We start from the raw sequence: 22,934 nt of genomic DNA, 5'->3' as shown, positions 1-22,934 counted from the left end.
TTTTTTTCATTCCATGGAATCTCATAAGCCCCTTCCATAGAAACCCACCTCCGTCTTCCCCAATCTCCTTGGCTCTTCAACCACCAGAAGACTACCGTTTTCATCTGCCAAAAGGAAAAAAACACAGGTACCGTTTTTGGATTTTCAGATCTGGGGAAGGGAGAAATTTATGTCAATTTTTTTCTTTCTTTTTTGGGTTGAAAATTCATTCTTTTAGCTAACTCGAGAAGAAAAAATCCAAGTTAAGAAAAAAAGGGAAGAAACAAAAAAAGAATCCGGTGATTCTAGCAACCATCGGCCATTGCTCATTTCCTTTTCTCCTTCATCTCTATTATTCTGTTTCGTTGTTGTTTTAACTGATAAAAGAGCAGAACTGAAAGAAGTAACCGGACATTTAATATTTCGGGGTCTACCATTAAAATCGGCGATATTTATCACCATTTCTGGTCTTCCATCATTGTGGTATCAGAGATTCGTTCGTGTTCTGTCTATGACTGATTTCGTGGTTGGTGTGTAAATGTTAAAACCTTGATAACATATTATTGTTGTTTGTCGCCTCTTTGGACCTGGCCGGAGTTCTGACTTTTCCAGCGATCTCCATTAATTCCGGCAATAAAATTTATTGCCGTTCTTCTTTTGTTTTCGTTACTCGTCGGGGATCAGGTGGTTATGGGTGGCCTTTAAAAAAAAAAAGTCAATTTTGATTTAAACAAAAAAAAAAACATGATCTCAAACCCATTAAATTCACGCGCGTATGAGGGGGTGAAATACAACTCTCTTGCCATGTCAGTTTTTGTGTTTAATAGGCATACATTGATTTGGGTTGAAGTGTTCAATAGGTAATGAGCTTAGTTAAGGTTTCAAAATGAAAACTGGAGACAAGTTTAAGGGGTGTACACCTATTTGGCCTATTATAAAACTCGTGTGAAAATTTTGGAAAGAGGTATTAAGGAAAACTTATTGAGTAATTACTTCTCGGGTGGTCCCGCTAGATATTAAAGGAAAACAAATACTACAATAGACAAGCTTGGATTTTAGAAAAGAGAAAAAGACAACAAAAACAACTTTAATTTATCCCTCAACATGAAAGAGAATTTACGCATAGTAATCTTTATTATGGAGTACTTTAAGAAAAGAAAAAAAAGAAAACGAAATGTACGGTAAAATCCATTTAAAATCAAACTGTAACTCAAATGCTGACCTTGCTATTGACTCCTTGAAACAGTAGTATTATAACTTTATCGAGCAAAATTATATCCATAATGCGAACAAAAAAGTTAATTTACTAGCCGGTTGTATAGTGATCCTAAAGATAGCAGGAGCAGGAAAATCATATCCAAGTAGGAAACTAATACAAGACAAAAGAACAATAATTCGGACAGCTTCCTATAAAAGAGGAAAAAGAGCCATTGCTTGAAGGAATAGCTTCGTCTTGCCATTCTCTCTATTTGTCAGTACAACTCCAAAACTCAAATCTTCTTTACAGGTGAACATTCTTGAGCTCCTCTACAATTCACCCTTTTCTTCTGCTATTGGTCATCCTTCTTTGTACCCTCTTTTTTAGTCAAAGTTTCTTTCTTTTCCTTTACTATTATCTGTCTCAATATTTTTGGGCTGTGAACCCAATTGTTATTATTATATATTAACTTGAGTATTAACTACTTATAAACTGTAAATTATGGATCCGCCTCTGAGTTTCACTATGTATAAAGAAATCTTTCATGCTGACTTTGTATTTTTATGGGGTTTTCTTTTGTGGATTTTGATTGATTTTTCATTATCCGATCATATTGTTCACCAGGCATATATTATGTTTTATTTTTTCTTTGGTTCATATATGTAGAATTGGGGTTTTAACATGGTATTCTTCCATATTAGTCTCTGTGTTAAAAGGGGGATAAAAGATGACTTCTTTTGGTGAAGGGTATATTAAGCATATCAGATTATCAGCATGGTAGAATTAATAGTTTATTTTTGTGCTTAGAGTAGTTTAGTGTTTCTCTGATTCATGCTCATAAAATTGGGTTCTTTTTAGATCCCAATTTATAAAATAGGCTGGATAAATTGGTCATTGGATTAGTCAAGGTGCAAGCAAGCTGGTCCGATATCTCATATAGGAGATGAGAATGATAGTTACAATTTGATCTATTTAGTGCTTAGAATAGTTTGTTTTTATTTGATTCGCATGTGCAAATTTGGGTTCTTTTTAGCTGGAGCAGTTCTAATCTAGTCTAAGAGTTAAACGAAAAAGGAAAAAGATTAGCTTTTCTAAGTCTCGGGGCATCTTAAGCATATTAGAGATCACCAAATAAGTATTATAATTTATCCATTTTGTTGCTTAGAGTAGTTTGATACTGGAGTAGTTGAGATTAGCTTAAGGCTGATATTCTAGTCCTAAAGTAAGAACGGCTTGGAATTTGATGAGCCTGAAAATAAGCCAAGCGAAACAGAATTAAATCTTGTTCTGATTTGCTTGCTTCTGCTGATTTTATCTCCTTGAAGTTCCAAAAACATGATATTAATTGCGAATCATGACAGCACACTGTAATTATTGCAATGACATCACTGTTCTGATTGCTTGTGCAACATAAGGTTCTTCGGATCCTCTAATTCTCTGATTTGGAATGTATTATTCGCGATGAATAAATGTGAGATCTAATTCTCTGTTTAATGAAAGGAAGTCTTTATGTAGGCATAAGCTTCATTTGTGTATTTGTATTGGTTTTACAGTTCTTGTCAGATATACTTTGTCGGGACAGAAGTACTTTGTTAATTCACTATTGAAAATTGAAAACCCTTTGATACTCCCAGTTACCATTCCTCAAGTCCTATTAGTATGTCTATTGGTAGATTTCTTTCTTTTTGCTTCGATTTACTGTTTCCTCAATCGAGACTGACTGATTGTTCTCTCGTTGGCAGCATGGATTTTAGGGTCTGCCTGTGTCTTTTCATACTTGGTTCTAGCTGGTGCTGTACTGCTAGAGAATTATCAGCGCGTAACCACCTTATTACTGAAACTGAATATATTTCTGGTACTTTCTCTTTTTTTAGTTTAATGCAGTCGTGGGATAGCTGTACTGCTTTAATTGAGCAACCAAAAAATCGATTAATTTATGAACCTTATTTACAGCTTTATTTGATTTCTCCTATGGTCAGCGTCCAATTGCCCTTCCATTAACAAGAACCTCCTTAATTCTCCACGACATCACTAGTTATGTAATGGATATTTGTTATTTTCTGCTAGACCGCTACTTGCAGTTTATAAATTTACTTCCTCCATCCTATTTTCATGTGACATAATTGGATTGGCCGCATAGTTTAAAATGTTGATAATGACTTTTTGGTAGTGGTGGAAGAAAACACAAGGACAATTGTTTGATTGAGGAAACATAGCCTCAAAAAGTTTAATTTCATATGGCCAATTGAATTCGTATTCTTAAAATATTTTGAAATATATCAAACATTTTGTAATGTCTAAAAATAAATATATATCCTGTAAGTCTCGAGACGACTAATTTGCCACTCCTCAAAAATTCTTATTTGGAGTGCAACTTCGACCTTCTCTAATCGAAACTTCTTTGCCTTCATTATTCTCTTTCCATCCTCACCAAATGAACCAAACCTTCCATTGACCCTTCCCATTAATATACTTGTTTAAGTCTTTCTGTCTTTTCAATTGAATAACATTTGTATCATGTTCCTTTCAACTTTGAAGGGGCTAGGATGAAAACCAATATCTGAAAATGTTCACGTAAATAGGAGATCGAAACATTACGTACTACATTTACAAGTCTGCCAATGTGAATTATATTATGTTGTGCTCAATTGATTAGCATCCATAAGGCCTCTTAGGATTCTTATATTCTCCCTTTCGAGTGTCAGATATTGGTTGGTATATGAAGATAGGCAGTTGGGTTATAAATATGAAAGAACAAGTGTTTTGTTATAGCTTCTTGCTTATAACAGGTTGCAATTCATGCAAATGGTTCTAGACTATTTCTGAAACTTTATGAATATGTAACTACTTGACTAGGGATCTCTTACTGACAAGTTCAGCAATCTTTGCATCTTTTTATTATCCATTTATTTGGCTTCATTAAATGAATATGCGATGCATCTTTCTTGTTGAGTATGTCAATCTTACTTGCTAGCCTAATGCACTCTTTTTACCTAAATGCCCTACAGTACATGATTTGAACTGCTTGGTGTATTTGTGTAGCTTCATTAATTTGAAAAAGAATTTGTTAACAATTGGCTTTATTGCAACAGTACTGCAGATAAATAACCTAGAGGTGCCGAGACAAGTTCAACCTCCGGAAGAAGTCGGAGGAAATGAACAGTTGTGCACATTGTGTGAAGAATATACTGCCAAGGCACTAAAGTACATGGCTAATTATAAGACCCAAACAGAGATCATTGACCATCTTCATGAGTCCTGTTTGAAGATGTCATTTTACAAGCAGGAGGTACTTATAATCTAACTTGAAATTGTCTATCTATTGGCCATTTCTTTCACCTTAATGATTGATTTTCACTGCACATAAGAAGGCTGAGTCAATTCAGATGGTGTATTGTTTAATGAACTACCGATGTACAGTCATGGATGTTGCATTCGTATTTTAGTGTGTTTTTCTGTCTGACATCCTTAAATGCTTGGTAAATTTTTGTTGAGATAAATTTATTTTGTTCACAGAGCTTGAAAAGAACTGATCATTTGGGGTTCCCTTGATGAGATCAAAAAAGAAACTTAATTAATTGATTGGATGTCGTCTTCATTATTATAATGAGTATGTCTAAGCTTCCAACTTCTTAAGAAATCAAAATTTACCAGAGAAAATAAAGTAAAGTACGGGAATGAAGGAAAGATTACGTGAGAATTAAATTCATTTTGTCTGATATTTATCTACTATCTCGCATCCTTAAACGTTGACTGAAATTGTTCGAAATCGTTTTGTTTTTCACGGTCTTTAGAAGAACTAATCAGATGAGGTTCCTTATACTGTAATGAGCAAGTATAAGCCATATGGATTTTTTAAGAAGTCAAACTGTACGTAAGTTAATAAGAGAAGGAACGAAATCATAAGCGAAAATGTGCAAGATGAAACTGAACTCTGTGTAACAGTCAGTAGCAATAAGCGTCCTTCCTTTGTATTTATAAATTATTTGGGTGGCCTGTTCGGTTTTGCTGTCAGTTCTTTATTCTGAATTGCTTAATATGAGACTCTGAACGGTTTCTATAGCTAGGTTGTGAGTGAATCTCTTTGATTTTTTGGCTGCAGTGCGTCGTACTTGTGGATTATTATGCTCCTCTCTTCTTCTCTGAGATCAACAAAATAAGACCTGAAGACTTTTGCGAAAAGTTTGATCTCTGTGAACGAGTGGTTACCGTTTCTCAGGTGCTTTCTGGACAGAGCTGTGATTTATGCCACCAAGTAGTTACAGAGGCCGAATCTAAGTTGAAAGATCCGGACACCCAGGTACACTATGTTTAATTTTATGTACATAACATATTAATAAAATTGTATATAGTTACCTGAACTAAGTTCAAAAGAGATGAACATCTTTTTGGAGTTATGATCCACTTTTAGTTGAGAAGTCTGCTGTATTTTAAAATTGGATATCTGCTACTAAAGACAGCTTTAGGACTTCTAATATTATTTCTGCGTGTTAGTAGTTATATTATAAGCAGTAATGCAGAATATCATGCAATGCCTAAATTTCCACTTTTATGCATTAATATTTGGATGAAATCTTTCTAACGAAGAATGTTTTAAAGTACTTCCCCAAGTAAGTTACTTCCATGAATATCCATGGAGTAGTTAGTTTCCGATCATTTGTGTGCTTTAGATTTGTTCGATAAGTTCTCAAAAAAAAAAAAAGAGCAGGAAGCCAAATGCATGTTGCATGGACCAATAAAGATAATGTTAATTCATTCCAATCCTTAACATACCGAGAATTTTCGAACATCTGCATAGGACTTTAGCTCTGTTCAATAATACCTTTCGTTTATCTTTTCTCAACTTGCATATATACGAAATAAGAACTCCATGTAGGATTTCTTTGCAGTTACCTGTGAGTTGAATTTTATATACATAAGTATGTGATTGGAGGCGTGAGGTAATATACTCACTTGGAATATGTTTGCTTATTCATTTTTATTTTTGACATCCTTTCAGTTGGAAATACTTGAGCTGCTCTTGAAGGCATGTGAAGCTGTCAAACTCAAACCTTATGCCAGAAAGGTTAGAAAAACATCTGCGATTTAATTGTTTGATCATATCTAAATCTGCAAGCTTGCTGCTAGTTTCCAGATTTCCAGTGCAACAGATTTTTGGAATTCCGGTAGATATAAATAATATCATAATTAATGTATTTTGGACCCCTTTTGAAGTCTATGAAAAGATTTTGCAATCCATGTATCCATGCACTGCTGTCCTATGTATAATGTTATCCATCGAAAAAATTTCAAACCATGCTTAAATACTTGATATCAAGCCTTGACAACTCTTAAAATTGATTATAAGGATGAATAAGCGCTACAGTTGTCCTACATTATTTGGAATACTTTTGCATCCAGGAGAACTGTCAACCTTTTTACCTGATGATAAATATATGAAGGATATACAAACCCTGTTTGATATCTATGTTGATGTTTTTATTCTCACTCTCCTTTTTGTTATTTTTTGGCAGTGCAAGAAACTGATCTTTGAATATGCGCCAGTGATTCTCGTAAATGCTGAACAGTTTCTGGAAAAAAATGACGTATGTGCTATTCTTCATGATTGTGAGCCTGCAGCAGATAAAGAGCTACAAGCATCACCAAAGATGCAAGCTTCATTGCATTCGGCCTCTTAAAGAATTCAGAGTTTTTAGATTTGGTTGGGGACGTACGTATTGTTGTATGTAAAGTGTAAACGATTAAACACCATCATCAAGTTTCTGAAATGTTGTGTATAGCGTGATAGGTTGAGACTCAAACTTCATTTACAGTTATTTATGCAGGAGTAAATATATATGTCTAAGTTTCCAAGTTACAGCTTTAACAGAGATGGGGTTCTATATATATGTATTGGATGTAAACTGGTATCCCATATGCCAGATGCTGTGGCAATTTTCAAACCCCATTCTCGTAACCCGTCCAAACTGTCTATCAAATGATATTCTAAATACAGGTTGAATACAAGTAAAGATGGTTTCAGATGGGGTTTAAAGTCGGCATATACTGGTTTGTGCAATGTTTCATTATGTTGTGGTCCTTTCCCCAAAAAAAATTGTTCACTCTTGATATGCCTAAAGTGATAAGTAAAAATAAAAATTTATTTTTAGTATACATGCCAAGTAAAAGTGAATAGAGGAAGTAAGTTTTAAGAGGAAATTGTTACTGCTATTACACTGTTGAATTTTGTGATCATCCTATTGAAAAACTTAAGCTGTTAAAATAGTACACTTTTAATTATTGAACTAATACACTCTCTCACTTTTTTTCGTGGCCAAACATGTGAAAATTATTCTTTATCAATGATGGTGGTGAGACTTGAAACCTCAGAATATATTTTTTTTATGCTATTGAATTGCGTACCATCTTATCAAGAAAGTTAAGCTATTGAGACCAGAGAATACATTTTTAATTATTTTGAGACTAGAAATAACATACTTTTAATTATTTAATTATGTCTTCAACACAATTTTTGTTAGTAAACGAAAGCTACTTTATTCACATTTGATAGCAACTTAAATAATCCCACCTCTCAGTTTTTATTGCAAAACAAAATTATTATTATTTTTTTGTTGAAAACCCTCCCAAATTAGGAGAATCAATAGTGTTTCCATTGCTATACACAAAGTAGAATCCAGTTTTCTTTTTTCCATTTATTATTTTGTTTTAGCTGTTTCTGCTAAAGTTAGGCAAAAGTCTACTGTTTAATCCAAGGAATATGGAGTTTTCACGTTGGACCAGGGCACCACATGGAACCATAAATATGGAGTCTGCTGTGCTTCACCACGAGGGATATAACTTAAACAAAAGAATAAGAAGACAATCTATATATTTATATAATATAGGGGCTTAAGGCAGGTGATGTGGCACTCTATATGATTAGGAAAGTTATTTATCTTTTTTCACATTTTTTTGCTATTTACTCTAATTTTCAAGTTTAACTAATTCCAGAAAATAAAAAAGTGACTGTTCATTGTCTATAACATCTTTATCCACCGTTTCATTTTCTCTACTAAAGAAGAAAAATGACTGTCATTTTTTTACCTTTCTCTTGACAAAATGAACGAAGGTGTGTGTTCATTGGCTATAAAGTCTTTTAGCCACCTTTTCATTTCTGTCTCGAAGATTAATTAATTAAAATCGAAAACTCTCCACGTACCGTGGTATAGCTAAGTACGCTCTCTTTCTCATGGTGAAAGACCGCCATTTGTCAAAATTAAATCTAAATTTTGTCACAACTTCTATCTTTGAAACTAAAATTTGTAAGTTAACTGTGTGAAATATTTAAAATTAGTTTTTCCTTTTCCTTTCTTCCATTTTCAAGAGTTAACCATAATGGAAATAAAGTTTAGATTATTGGTTCAGTATAGAACTTTCATCTTACCTAAAACTTTATTAAATATATAACTTGGTTCAGTGAAAGCAAATAATATCAAAATAGGATCTCACATATATTCCTTGATAGGAGTGACATTCAATCCAAAAGAAAAAAAACACTTTTCTTTTCTTTTTGATCGATTTCTATGGTATAAACTTATTGGATAGTTCTTTTTTTTTTTTCATTTTTTGTGCTTTGTGTTAGTAGAGGAAAAAAGTTTTGGCTCCAAGCAAAGAAATATTTTATCTCTTCTATCTAAATTTATGTTATTAAAAATTATTTCTAAATTCACTAACTTACCGCGCGAAGTGCGAATAAATGTACTAGTAATAATAATAATAATAGGCACTTGAGGATATTGTTTAAGCGGTCAATAAAGTAGGCAAAAATTATAGGAGATCGAGGTTTAAATTAAAAAAAAAAAGAAATAGAAAACACTAGTCGATTTCTGTCTATCTACCTTAAATTTGGTGGATATAATTATTCGGTACTTACTAATAAGAGGTGACACGTAATTAATGGAATAATTGAGATACGTGCAAACTAATACAAACCACAACATTATTAACACGGAAAAAGAAGGAGGAAAAGGACAACAACAACAATACCTAAATTCTTTCATTGTGAATGAAGATTTATTATGTTTTGTGTACAATCCTTGTCCAATAAACAAGTTTGGTGAGTTCTTAAGTTGCTTCGTCAAATCTGTTCTGCGAGCATATCATTTGTCATGTGGATGGAGATTAGCAAATCAACTTTAAATAATAAATCGTGATATATGTTTGACTCATGTTCAAAGGTCTATGGCAACCAAGATTTGTGCCAGATTCTACAAAAAACTTAAGACATTGATTAGGTTTAAGACCTTTTCTAATAAGTGCACATTTCTACAAAATCCTAACTCTCAGCTGTTACGTGCGCCACTTGTTGCCAATGTTGGCTTAGAGTTATTGGTTAAGTGTCTTAGTAAAGAATTTAATCTGTTAATCTTAATCCTACTCCTTGAATGATATATTTGTTTAGATGATAGGCGTTTAGTGACGTATAAGGGGTTACGTTCTTACAACAAATAGTAACAAAATACATATTCTAAACTTGAACTTTATGAATTCGAATTCGAAATTTTATCACAATCTATTTGATTTCAAGAGTTTGAAATTGTTGGGCTTATGTCCCAAAATCTCGTGTGGGCTTGACCAAGTTAATTTTTGAGAAACACATAGTTTTAAGGAAAACTACCAGCTATGTCCATTTATAAGTAGTTTATTATAAAAATTGGCCAATTCATTAAATATTACTAATATTAGCCAAATGTTATCAATATTAGCCAATTAGCTATTTGTAGCTAAAACAAAGTTAACTTTTTTCTTTCTTTTGAGTAGGCGTTATTAGAATAGATTGAGTACATCTTAAGGAGTTTGAATCTCAGTTTTGGTATGATTTGACGGGGTTTTGAGGTGGTTTGAATTGAAAATTCGAAGTTGAAGATGAAACATGAAAAAAATGATTTATGTATCATTTGTGTATCAAATATGTATTATATTTATATCAAATGTGTATCACATGTATATCCATGTATATCTGTGTGTGTGATACTTAAGAAGAATTTTTTGAACTCGATTTTAACTACGAATTTTGATACCAAATCACCTCCAATCTTCCTCAAAATTTGTATATCGACTCATCTATATGTTTTCAATGAATTTCAACCATACCCATTGAAAAAGGTCCTTTTTTGCTTAGATTTTTAGAATCTTGTATATATATTTTTTTGTATTTCATCACTAGTTTGCTACCTTATCCATGGAATTTTCTTTCTGTCTTGCATCTAATATTGCTGATCACACATAAAAATATGAAAGGAGATCTTTGCATGTGATTTTTGGAGAGGAAAAACCTTATTTATTTGGATTTTTAATTTTTATATGTGCTTGGCTAGTTTTGGAATCTATGATTAATGGCTAGAGGTTGGTACGTTGGAACTTATTTGGGATATTTATGTAAGATTCTCTAGTTTTAACCGCTTCAAAAAATAATCGCAGATAAAATACATATTATTTGTATATATGTGTATTTTTTTACATATAATATACATATTTTGTACACTTTTTAGCTAGCGAATGCAATTAGTTTCGACAAACGACCAATTTTTATTAACCCTTAATTTTTGGAGAGTTTTATTTTAGAAGGGATATATATATATATATATATATATATATATATATATATATATATATATATATCTTCGAGTCACCCCAAGAGCAAGGTGGGGAGTTCTCTTGGAGGGAGAGAGCCGAGGGTCTATCGGAAACAACCTCTCTACCCTAGGGTAGAGGTAAGGTCTGCGTACACACTACCCTCCTCATACCCCACTAGTGGGATTATACTGGGTTGTTGTTGTTGTTGTTGTTATCTCTTTAACCTAATTTTTAGAAGATTCATAACTTTATGAGAGAGAGATTATTTTGGGAGCTTGTAATTCTCTTCATCCTCGTTGTGTCTCTGTTGCCCCTTGAGGATTCTCCTGTTATGGGTTTTTACAAAAATCTGCGTGCCATTTTTTATTTCTTTTATATTTTACTTCTCTTATTCTCAATTGAATTTGTTCTTGGGTGCTTTCACTATATGCTTTAATCCCTAGCAAGTACTATCAGAACATTGTTATTCAATTGGGATTATTACCATGTCGACTATGACCAAGTTCGATATTAAAAAGATTGATGGAAAGATCAGTTTCAACATCTGGAGAGTTCAGAAAAAAGACGTTCTCACCCAAAAGGATTAAAAAGGCATTGCTTAGTAACTTAATAAGCCCGCCGGGATGACTGAAGAGCAACAAGATGAGTTGGATGAAAAAGTGCTTTATGTTATCCAACTATGCTTGTCTAAGAAGATTCTGCGTGAAGTTGTCCATGAGACTTTCGCTGCGAGATTGTGGCTAAATCTTGAATGATTATACATTACTAAAAGCCCCTAAGTCTATCACAAAGAGCGGTTATACAAGCTCCGTATGATTTGGGGTACTCATATTCAATCTCATATTGATGAGTTTAATTCTATTATTATTGATGCGAAATTCTTGATGTTAAAATTGATGACGAGGATAGAGCTATTTTGTTGGTTGTCTCGTTGCCCTCCTCTTACAAACACTTTAAAAGAAATTATGTTATATAAATATCATGAAACTCTTAACACTTTAAAAGAAATCATATTATATAAATATCATGAAACTCTTACTTATGAAGATATTAAATCTATTTATTGTCACAAGAAAATTTTGACATTAATGTCCATGCTAAGGACAAGGCTGAGAGTTTCTTTGTAAGAGCTAAGAGTCACGATAAAGGGAGTACCAGTAAGAAAATAAGTTTAGATCTAAGTCTACGGGACATAACTCCAACAAGACCTGTCATTATTGCAAGAAATTTGGGCATGATATTTTTGAATATTATAAACTGAAGAATAAAGAAGATAAAAAAATAACCTGAAAAGTGTATTGAAGTTAGTATTGTTGAGAATGAGTTTAACGGTGATGTGCTCTCGGCCACCTCGGAGAAGAAGAATAAGACTGAGTAGATTCTTGATTCTGGTTGTACCTACCACATGTGTCCCTATAGGGATTGGTTTGCCACATATGAATTTGTTGGTCGTGATATTATCATGATGGATAATGACACCTAATGCAATATTACTGAAGTAGGTACTGTTCAAATTAAGACTCATGATGGTATTATTAGGACCTTATCAAATGTATGTCATGTTCCAGATTTTTTTTATCTCTTTGGGCACTCTAGAGTCTCTAGGGTGCAGATACTCAGTTGAAGATAAAGTTCTTAAGTTTTGTAAAGGTACCCTTGCATTGTTAAAAGCTAACTGTTATGGTACTCTATATGGCTTGAAAGGTTTAATTGTGACAGATACTATGTGTTTCATTATCTATGACTGAGTATGATATCACCAAGATATGGCACATACACCTGGGCCATATGAGTGAGAAAGGCATGTATATCTTGAGCAAGAGGGATCTTCTTTGTTGTCATGTTATTGGTAAGTTATATTTTTGTAAACATTGTATTTTTGGGAAACAAAAGAAGGTTAATTTCTCTACTACAACTCATCGAACTAAAGGCATTCTGGATTATATACAATTTGAACTTTGGGGACCTTCTCATGTTAATGAAGTTTTTCCACTTTCAAGGATTGAGATACTCGTTGAGAACCAAACTGGGAAAAAAAAAAGAAGAAGCTCAAGACTGATAATGGTTTGGAGTTCTGTGAAGGTGACTTTAATGAGTCCTGCTCAAATCATGAAATTTATAGACATCACACCCTTGTAGGGAAACCTCAACAAAATGGTATTGCAGGACGCATGAATATGACTCTTCTTGAGAGAGCCAGATGTATGCTCTCAAATCCTAGGTTGGGACGTGAATTCTTGGTCGAGGTAGCTTCTTTAGCTTGTTATTTAGTAAACCATTCTCCATATTTCTCACTTGATTTTAAAATTCTAGAAGAAGAATGGCCAACTAATCCTATTGACTACTATAATTTAAGAGTTATGTCTTGCTTATGCACATGTTAATGAGGGAAATTATAACCTATAGCTAAGAGGTATATTTTTATTGGTTATAGATCTGAGGTGAAAGGATATCACTTGCGGTGTCCTGATCCTAAGTCATAAAAATTGATCATTAGTAGAGATGTGACTTTTAATGAAGATGCTTTATTACATCTTCAAACAGACTCTCTTGCTTTTTCTTCTACTCGTACATGTGATTAGAATACCGAGCCTAGTGGTGTTGATGATGTCATTGATAATTTTAGTACCGATATTCTTGTCCAGTCATACCAAGAGAATTATTCTATTGCCCGAGATCGTCCAAGGAGAATAATAAAAAGGCCTGCTAGATACACAAATAAGGATGATTTGGTTGCGTATGCATATCTGTTGCATAGGAAGTTGATTAAAGTGTGGAACCTTCTTGTTACTCTAAAAATATTTCTTGTGAGGTGTTTACCCAAAAAACGGATAGAGTTAAATTTGTACATAGTTTTAAGGGTATGTGGTATAACTTAACACAAATTATAAGAATGAATAGAGATATCGAGTATTAACTGTAGAAAATAAAAATTAAGCAAAGTTGGAAAGAAGATGATTTATGGATTAAGCAAGATGAATCAATCTATGAAGCTAAAAAAGGATAACTCTTAAATATGGGAGTGTATGATATCTCAGTTATAATGTATGTGAACTTGCCCTTATAGAAATAATAACCATCTTCTTTATAGTGGAGGGATCCTACTTTAGATATAATTAAAAATACATAGTGGGAGACCCATGATAAATCAACTTTTTCATAATTCCTGCCATGATTCTCTCCTCTAGTGCGGTTGCAACGACTCTTGTCTATGAACTTGTTATTTCTCGAGCTTGATATCGAGTCGAGCTCTCGATCTTGACTCGAGCTCAATTCTGACTCATAGGCTTGTATTGATTCGGGGTCAGTGTTGGTCGGTCTCTACCTCATAAGCTCGATAACTCCACTTCGCATCATAGTTCGATTTGGAATCAAGCTCGATAATGATAACGAGCTCGACATTGATCGGTCCCTAGGGCTCGAAGCTTGATGACCTGACTTCGGACCTCAACCTGATATTATGAAGACGCTCTTAGATCCAAAGCATTACTATTTTGACCAGTTCATACGAAGAACTAACCGGTTTTGACCGTATACAGATAGTCCCCTCGTTTCTCGGGAAGGATATAGCGAGAAACGACATGATTTTTTAACGATACGATTAGATATATACTGACCTTTGCATCGAGTCCGATCATGACGCGTGTTATAGTTGTCCCGTCAGTTCAGTTTACCGAGGCATTTAATGCGTGTCTGATGATGGTTGGCCATTATTGAAATTGAACCGTCACTGCTCAACATATAAATAACCCCCTTTTTCACTTTTACATCTCCAAACTCTAAATTTTCTAACTTCTTTCTCGCACCTTCTGAATTCATCTGTAAGTCTACAAAATTTTCCTTCTGCGTTTTCTACTGCAAAATCTTTCTTTAAAACACCATATCTTTGATATCTCCTTCTTTAAATCCAAAAATGATAAAAACATAAAAAACCGTTCCCCAAAAAGAAAAAGCTTCTTCTTCCAAGTCTGCCGCCGACAAAACACCGGTGGATCCATGGCCTGAGGAGTGCGTTCCTGTGGCATGTGTTCTTACCTCCGATTTTAAGGTCGACAAAGGCTCGTCGGTTCCCGATCGATGTGAGCCAGTATCGAGGTATATGTGTTCAATAACCGGGGGGTATCTCGAACAGATAAGAAAAGATTCTAACTGGGAGAACAAAAAAGTGGTAGTCTCCTATCCCGAAGAGGATATTACTACTCACGTGAAAGGGTTTTTAAGTGTGTACACTTACCCTTTCACGTTAGGCCCCCTCGACCCTGTTATTATTGATTTTTGCCGTAAATATCAAATAACCTTAGGCCAAATCCATCCTTCATTTTGGCAGATCGTTATTTTGATCCGTTTCTTTGTGAACAAAATCGAGGGGATGTCTTTCACCCTCGACCACCTCATTAGACTGTACTGCCCCTGCCTCTTTCGAGGCGAGTTAATAAAACTACAGCACCGGGCCACCAAGGTTCTGTTCTCGAGCATAGATGAGGACAAGGATCGAGGCTGGATGGGAAGGTTCGTTCGAGTGAAGACGTCGGACCTTATACCGTCCGAGAAGATGCCATTTCCCGAAGAATGGAACATGAAGCGTAAGTGTAACTCTGATGTAATCTCCCATTATTTTTCCCCTTTGTTTCCTTTCTTACTGATATCTCCTTTTGTGGTGCAACGGTTCCTTGGATGCCCGGTGCGGTTCCCGACCTCAAGGACTAGGTACGGGCTCTGGCATCGACTTCTACGTACGCCGAGCGCTCATGGCGTGATTTGTCAAAAAGCCGATGGGAGGCCAAAAATCATGGTAATCTCCTTTTCCGCCTCATTGATAGTTCGAACTGTTTTTCATACACTCAAATCAATTTTCTTGTGTGTAGGTCTGGGCAAGGATGCAGTTTTGAGACCCCTGTCCAGCGAGGAGGAAACTTTGGCCTCGGTTTCTAAACTGGCGAAGGACAATAAGAGAAAAAGGGCCTCTACTTCCAAAAACCCAAAACCAAAGGCTCGTAAGTCGAGGAAGAATACCATCCCTTTAACCTTAGAATCGGTTTGACGTCTAAGGGATGAAGAATAGGAAGAAGAAGAAGACGACGGGTCCGTACTGGTGGCCCGAGTGAAGAAAACCATCAATGCCCCACAGGCAGCTGGATCGATGGTGGTTTACAAGGATCCACCTCGAACTGAGGGTATATCGGAAAAGGATTCGGGCAAAGTCCCCGAGCTGTTGGAGATCGAGGATATCTCCCATCGAAGTCAACAGATGGTGGATATGCCTGAAGGGGCCGTCCCTGAATCTCTTCTAACCGAAGAGAATGCCCCAAGCGACTCACTTGGGGCAGTAGTAATCGAACACTCGCCCACTTTCCCTGCTTTTTTCGAAGGGGCGATTCGGGAAGCCAAAGCATTGGGGCCCCTCGAGATAGATGGATCTCATGAGGTAGAGGACCCTTTTCGTGATTTGTTTACTGGTGTCGAGGACATTGCCGGCACTAGTGATGCATCGAATCTTTTCCTCGGAGTGCAGCAGGCTTTGTATCGGGTAAGCCTTAACTTACTTCGTTGGTATTACCTTTATGGTTATTTTTCCTTTCTAACTTCATTTCTTCTTTCTTTGTAGGCCGCATCAGTTCATCGAGAAGCATGTTCTCGGTCTTGAGCTGAGCTGCGTCGATACGAGGCCGACCTTCAATGGGTCATGGAGTAGAGGTACGCCCTTAAACTCCTCTTAGGGCAAAGGGAAGAGGAAATCAAAGACCTCCGAGTTGAGTTGGCCAAGGCTCACCAAGATCAGACCGATCTATCCGAGTAGTTAATGATACTATTAAAAGCCTATGGGCTCGATATCGGAACGATGGCTAAGTTTTCGGTCTCACAGCTGCAGCAGAAACTTGAGATGATCGGGAAACTCCATGAGGAGGTCTATGTGATAAAGGCGGAATCTTTGAAGTGGAAAGAAGGTATGGACCACTTTGCTGCAGAGAAAGAGGCTGCTCGAGCCCAATTATCATCAGCCGAAAACCAACTTCAAAGCATGAAGAAGAAAAGCTCGGTTCGGGCGAGAAGAATAGAGGATCTCGAGGCTCGGTTGGCCTCTGAACTTGCCAAGGCCAAATCTGACGGCGAAAAGGCAAAGGCTGATGCGGATGCATTCGTGGCCGTCTATCGGGCCGATGCTGAAGCTGCTCAGGTACAAGCAAGAGAGGCAGCCGAGACCGCCAACACTCGAGCACATTAGGTTGCTGAACTAGCTAAGTGCCGATCTCAGACCCTCGAGGAGATCCATGCTCGAGGTTTCGATCTCACCGAAGAGATAAAAAGGGCTAAAAAGCTCAAAGCCGATGCTGAAGCCTTGGCTTCCGATGATGATGATGGTGACGCTGATGATGATGGTTATAATGGGAGCAAGAGTGGGTCCGAGAGCGGGGAGGATCCCGATGGATAAGAGACTCCCCCCGTAGATAACCAAGAAACTTAGACCTTAGTTTTCATTTTGGTTTTTTGTGTAGGGTTCTGTTCGAACATTGTAAACATTCTTGTATATATATAAAGATCTTTTCATTTTCCAACTTTCCTCTGTTTTATTCTCTGCCTCGTGAAGATTTTGTTTCATTCATGCCTTATGAAGATTTTCATAAGGCTTTAGGCAATTTAATCGTATTTGGACCTTGTAGCCTTTTTAACCGAGTGAGTACTTGCTCAAACTCGAAATAAGGTAGCCCGTAGGCTTAGTAGTCGAGTGAGTGCTTGCTCGAACTCGAAGTGATGTAGCCCGTAGGCTTAATGGTTGAGTGAGTGATTTCTCGAACTCAAAATAAGAGTAGCCCGTAGGCTTAGTAGTCGAGTGAGTGATTTGAACTCGAAGTAACGTAGCCCGTAGGCTTAATGGCTGAGTGAGTGATTTCTCGAACTCAAAATAAGAGTAGCCCGTAGGCTTTGTAGTAGAGTGAGTGATTCGAAATCGAAGTAATATAGCCCGTAGGCTTAATGGTTGAGTGAGTGATTTCTCGAACTCAAAATAATAGTAGCCCGTAGGCTTAGTAGTCGAGTGAGTGCTTGCTCGAACTCAAAGTAACGTAGCCCGTAGGCTTAATGGTTGAGTGAGTGATTTCTCGAACTAGAATAAGAGTAGCCCGTAGGCTTAGTAGTCGAGTGAGTGATTCGAACTCGAAGTAATGTAGCCCGTAGGCTTAATGGTCGAGTGAGTAATTTCTCAAACTCAAATAAGAGTAGCCCGTAGGCTTAGTAGTTGAGTGAGTGATTCGAACTCGACCTTTCGACCAACGACCAATTTTGTATTAACCCTTAATTTTTGGAGAGTTTTTTTTAGAAGGGATATATATATATATATATATATATATATATATATATATATATATATATATATATATATGGTATCTCTTCGAGTCACCCCAAGAGCAAGGTGGGGAGTTCTCTTGTAGGGAGGGAGCCGAGGGTCTATCGGAAATAGCCTCTCTACCCTAGGGTAGGGGTAAGGTGTGCGTACACACTACCCTCCCCATACCCCACTTGTAGGATTATACTGGGTTGTTATTGTTGTTGTTATCTCTTCAACCTAATTTTTAGAAGATTCATAACTTTATGAGAGAGAGATTATTTTGGGAGATTGTAATTCTCTTCATCCTCGTTGTGTCTCTGTTGCCCCTTGAGGATTCTCCTGTTATGGGTTTTTACAAAAATCTGCGTGCCATTTTTTATTGCTTTTATATTTTACTTCTCTTATTCTCAATTGAATTTGTTCTTGGGTGCTTTCACTGTAAGCTTTAATCCCTAGCAAGTACTATCAGAACATTATTCAATTGGGATTATTACCATATCGACTATGACCAAGTTCGATATTGAAAAGATTGATGGCAAGATCAGTTTCAACATCTGGAGAGTTCAGAAAAAAGACGTTCTCACCCAAAAAGGATTAAAAAGCCGTTGCTTAGTAACTCAATAAGCCCGCCGGGATGACTGAAGAGCAACAAGATGAGTTGGATGAAAAAGTGCTTTATGTTATCCAACTATGCTTGTCCAAGAAGATTCTGCGTGAAGTTGTCCATGAGACTTTCGCTGCGAGATTGTGGCTAAATCTTGAATGATTATACATGACTAAAAGCCCCTAAGTCTGTCACAAAGAGCGGTTATACAAGCTCCTTATGATTTGGGGTACTCATATTCAATCTCATATTGATGAGTTTAATTCTATTATTATTGATGCGAAACTCTTGATGTTAAAATTGATGACGAGGATAGAGCTATTTTGTTGGTTGTCTCGTTGCCCTCCTCTTACAAACACTTTAAAAGAAATTATGTTATATAAATATCATGAAACTCTTAACACTTTAAAAGAAATCATGTTATATAAATATCACGAAACTCTTACTTATGAAGATATTAAATCTATTTATTGTCACAAAAAAATTTTGACATTAATGTCCATGCTAAGGACAAGGCTGAGAGTTTCTTTGTAAGAGCTAAGAGTCATGCTAAAGGGAGTATCAATAAGAAAATAAGTTTAGATCTAAGTCTACGGGACATAACTCCAACAAGACCTGTCATTATTACAAGAAATTTGGGCATGATATTTTTGAATATTATAAACTGAAAAATAAAGAAGATAAAAAAAATAACCTGAAAAGTGTATTGAAGCTAGTATTGTTGAGAATGAGTTTAACGGTGATGTGCTCTCGGCCACCTCGGAGAAGAAGAATAAGACTGAGTAGATTCTTGATTCTGGTTGTACCTACCACATGTGTCCCTATAGGGTTTGGTTTGCCACATATGAATTTGTTGGTCGTGGTATTATCGTGATGGATAATGATACCCAATGCAATGTTACTGGAGTAGGTACCGTTCAAATTAAGACTCATGATGGTGTTATTAAGACCTTATAAAATGTAAGTCATGTTCCAGATTATTGTTTTTATCTCTTTGGGCACTCTAGAATCTCTAGGGTGCAGATATTCAGTTGAAGATAAAGTTCTTAAAGTTTGTAAAGGTACCCTTGCATTGTTAAAAGCTAACCGTTATGGTACTCTATATGGCTTGAAAGGTTTAATTGTGACATATACTAGGTGTTTCATTATGTATGACTGAGTATGATGTCACCAAGATATGGCACATACACCCGGGCCATATGAGTGAGAAAGGCATGTATATCTTGAGCAAGAGGGATCTTCTTTGTTGTCATGTTATTGGTAAGTTATAGTTTTGTAAACACTGTATTTTTGGGAAACAAAAAAAGATTAGTTTCTCTACTACAACTCATCGAACTAAAGGCATTCTGTATTATATACAATTTGAACTTTGGGGACCTTCTCATGTTAATGAAGTTTTCCCACTTTCAAGGATTGAGATACTCGTTGAGAACCAAACTGTGAAAAACAAAATAAGAAGCTCAGGGCTGATAATGGTTTGAGTTCTGTAAAAGTGTCTTTAATGAGTCCTGCTCAAATCATGAAATTTATAGACATCACACCCTTGTAGGGAAACCTCAACAAAATGGTATTGCAGGACGCATAAATATGACTCTTCTTGAGAGAGCCAGATGTATGCTCTCAAATCCTAGGTTGGGACGTGAATTCTTGGTCGAGGTAGCTTCTATAGCTTGTTATTTAGTAAACCATTCTCCATATTCCTCACTTGATTTTAAAATTCTAGAAGAAGAATGGTCAACTAATCCTATTGACTACTATAATTTAAGAGTTATGTCTTGCTTATGCATATGTTAATGAGGGAAATTATAACCTATAGCTAAGAGGTATATTTTTATTGGTTATAGATCCGAGGTGAAAGGATATCACTCGCGGTGTCCTGATCCTAAGTCATAAAAATTGATCATTAGTAGAGATGTGACTTTTAATGAAGATGCTTTATTACATCTTCAAACAGACTCTCTTGCTTTTTCTTCTACTCGTACATGTGATTAGAATACTGATAATAAGAAGGTAGAGTTATTAATGGAACCTGCAGTTTCAGTTAATGATGAGGATGCCCTACTTCCTCCACTACCGAGCCTAGTGGTGTTGATGATGTCATTGATAATTTTAGTACCAATATTCTTGTCCAGTCATACCAAGAGAATTATTCTAATGCCCGAGATTGTCCAAGGAGAATAATAAAAAGGCCTGCTAGATACAAAAATAAGGATGATTTGGTTGCGTATGCATTATCTGTTGCATAGGAAGTTGATTAAAGTGTGGAACCTTCTTGTTACTCTAAAAATATTTCTTGTGAGGTGTTTACCCAAAAAATGGATAGAGTTAAATTTGTACGTAGTTCTAAGGTTATGTGGTATAACTTGACACAAATCATAAGAATGAATAGAGATATCGAGTATTGACTGTAGAAAATAAAAATTAAGCAAAGTTGGAAAGAAGATGATTTATGGATTAAGCAAGATGAATCAATCTATGAAGATATCGGGTATATCGAAGAACGATTCGGGCAAAGTCCCCGAGCCGTTGGAGATCGAGGATATCTCCCATCGAAGTCAACAAATGATGGATATGTCTGAAGGGGCCATCCCTGAATCTCTTCGAATCGAAGAGAATGCGCTAAGCGACTCACTTAGGGCAGTAGTAATCGAAGACTCGCCCACTTTCCCTGCTTTTTCCGAAGGGGCGATTCGGGAAGCCAAAGCATTAGGGGCCCTCGAGGTAGATGGATCTCATGAGGGAGAGGACCCTTTTTGTGATTTGTTTACTTGTGTTGAGGACGTTGCCGGCACTAGTGATATATCGAATCTTTTTCTCGGAGTGCAGCAGGCTTTGTATCGGGTAAGCCTTAACTTACTTCGTTGGTATTACCTTTATGATTGTTTTTCTTTTCTAACTTTGTTTCTTCTTTCTTTGCAGGCCACAGCAGTTCATCAAAAAGCATGTTCTCGATCTCGAGCCGAGCTGCGTCGATACGAGGCCGACCTTCAACGGGTCATGGAGTAGAGGTACGCCCTTAAACTCCTCTTAGGGCAAAGGGGAGAGGAAATCAAAGACCTCTGAGCTGAGTTGGCCAAGGCTCACCAAGATCAGACCGATCTGTCCGAGTAGGTAATGATACTATTAAAAGCCTATGGGCTCGATATCGAAACGATTGCTAATTTTTCGGTCTCACAGCTACAGTAGAAACTTGAGATGATCGGGAAACTCTGTGAGGAGGTCTATGTGATAAAGGCGGAATCCTTGAAGTGGAAAGAAGGTATGGACCGCTTTACTGCAGAGAAAGAGGCTGCTCGAGCCCGATTATCATTAGCCGAAAACCAACTTCAAAGCATGAAGGAGAAAAGCTCGGTTCAGGCGAGAAGAATAGAGGATCTCGAGGCTCGGTTGGCCTTCGAACATGCCAAGGCCAAATCTGATGCCGAAAAGGCAAAGGCTGATGAGGATACATTCGTGGCCATCTATCAGGCCGATGCTGAAATTGCTCAGGTACAAGTAAGAGAGGCAGCCGAGACCGCCAACACTCAAGCACATTGGGTTTCTGAACTAGCTAAGTGCCGATCTTGGAGGGAGACCCTCGAGGAGATCCATGCTTGAGGTTTCGATCTCACCGAAGAGATAAAAAGGGATAAAGAGTTCGAAGCCGATGTTGAAGCCTTGGCTTCCGATGATGATGATGGTGAAACTGATGATGATGGTGATGATGGGAGCAAGAGTGGGTCCGAGAGCGGGGAGGAGCCCGATGGAGAAGAGACTCCGCCCGTAGATAACCAAGAAACTTATCCCTTAGTTTTCATTTTGGTTTTTTGTGTAGGGTCCTGTTCGGACATTGTAAACATTCTTGTATATATATAAAGATCTTTTCTTTTCCCGACTTTACTCTGTTTTATTCTCTACCTCGTGAAGATTTTATTTCATTCATGCCTTATGAAGATTTTCATAAGGCTTTAGGCAATTTGATTGTATTTGGACCTTGTAGCCTTTATAACCGAGTGAGTGCTTGCTCGAACTCGAAATAAGGTATCCCGTAGGCTTAGTAGTCGAGTGAGTGCTTGCTCGAACTCGAAGTGATGTAGACCGTAGGCTTAATGGTTTAGTGAGTGATATCTTGAACTCAAAATAAGAGTAGCCCGTAGGATTAGTAGTCGAGTGAGTGATTCGAACTCGAAGTAACGTAGCCCGTAGGCTTAATGGCTGAGTGAGTGATTTCTCGA

The 22,934-nt window shown here is 36.5% G+C and overlaps 1 protein-coding gene across 1 annotated transcript; it reads left to right on the top strand.

Annotated features, from left to right (window-relative positions):
• On the top strand, nucleotides 1-7,030 carry LOC104087803 (uncharacterized). The gene is made up of 6 exons (XM_070181677.1): nucleotides 1-127; nucleotides 2,920-3,032; nucleotides 4,270-4,466; nucleotides 5,280-5,477; nucleotides 6,177-6,242; nucleotides 6,691-7,030. The coding sequence occupies exons 2-6, from the start codon at nucleotides 2,921-2,923 to the stop codon at nucleotides 6,853-6,855; spliced, it is 738 nt and encodes a 245-aa protein (XP_070037778.1). The 5' UTR covers nucleotides 1-127; nucleotide 2,920; the 3' UTR covers nucleotides 6,856-7,030.
• The last annotated feature ends 15,904 nt before the right edge of the window (nucleotides 7,031-22,934 follow it).

This window comes from Nicotiana tomentosiformis, chromosome 7 (assembly GCF_000390325.3).
Source record: "Nicotiana tomentosiformis chromosome 7, ASM39032v3, whole genome shotgun sequence".
Taxonomy (NCBI): domain Eukaryota; kingdom Viridiplantae; phylum Streptophyta; class Magnoliopsida; order Solanales; family Solanaceae; genus Nicotiana; species Nicotiana tomentosiformis.
Note: the sequence above shows the minus strand (reverse complement) of the source record. Positions and strands in the feature narration are given on the sequence as shown.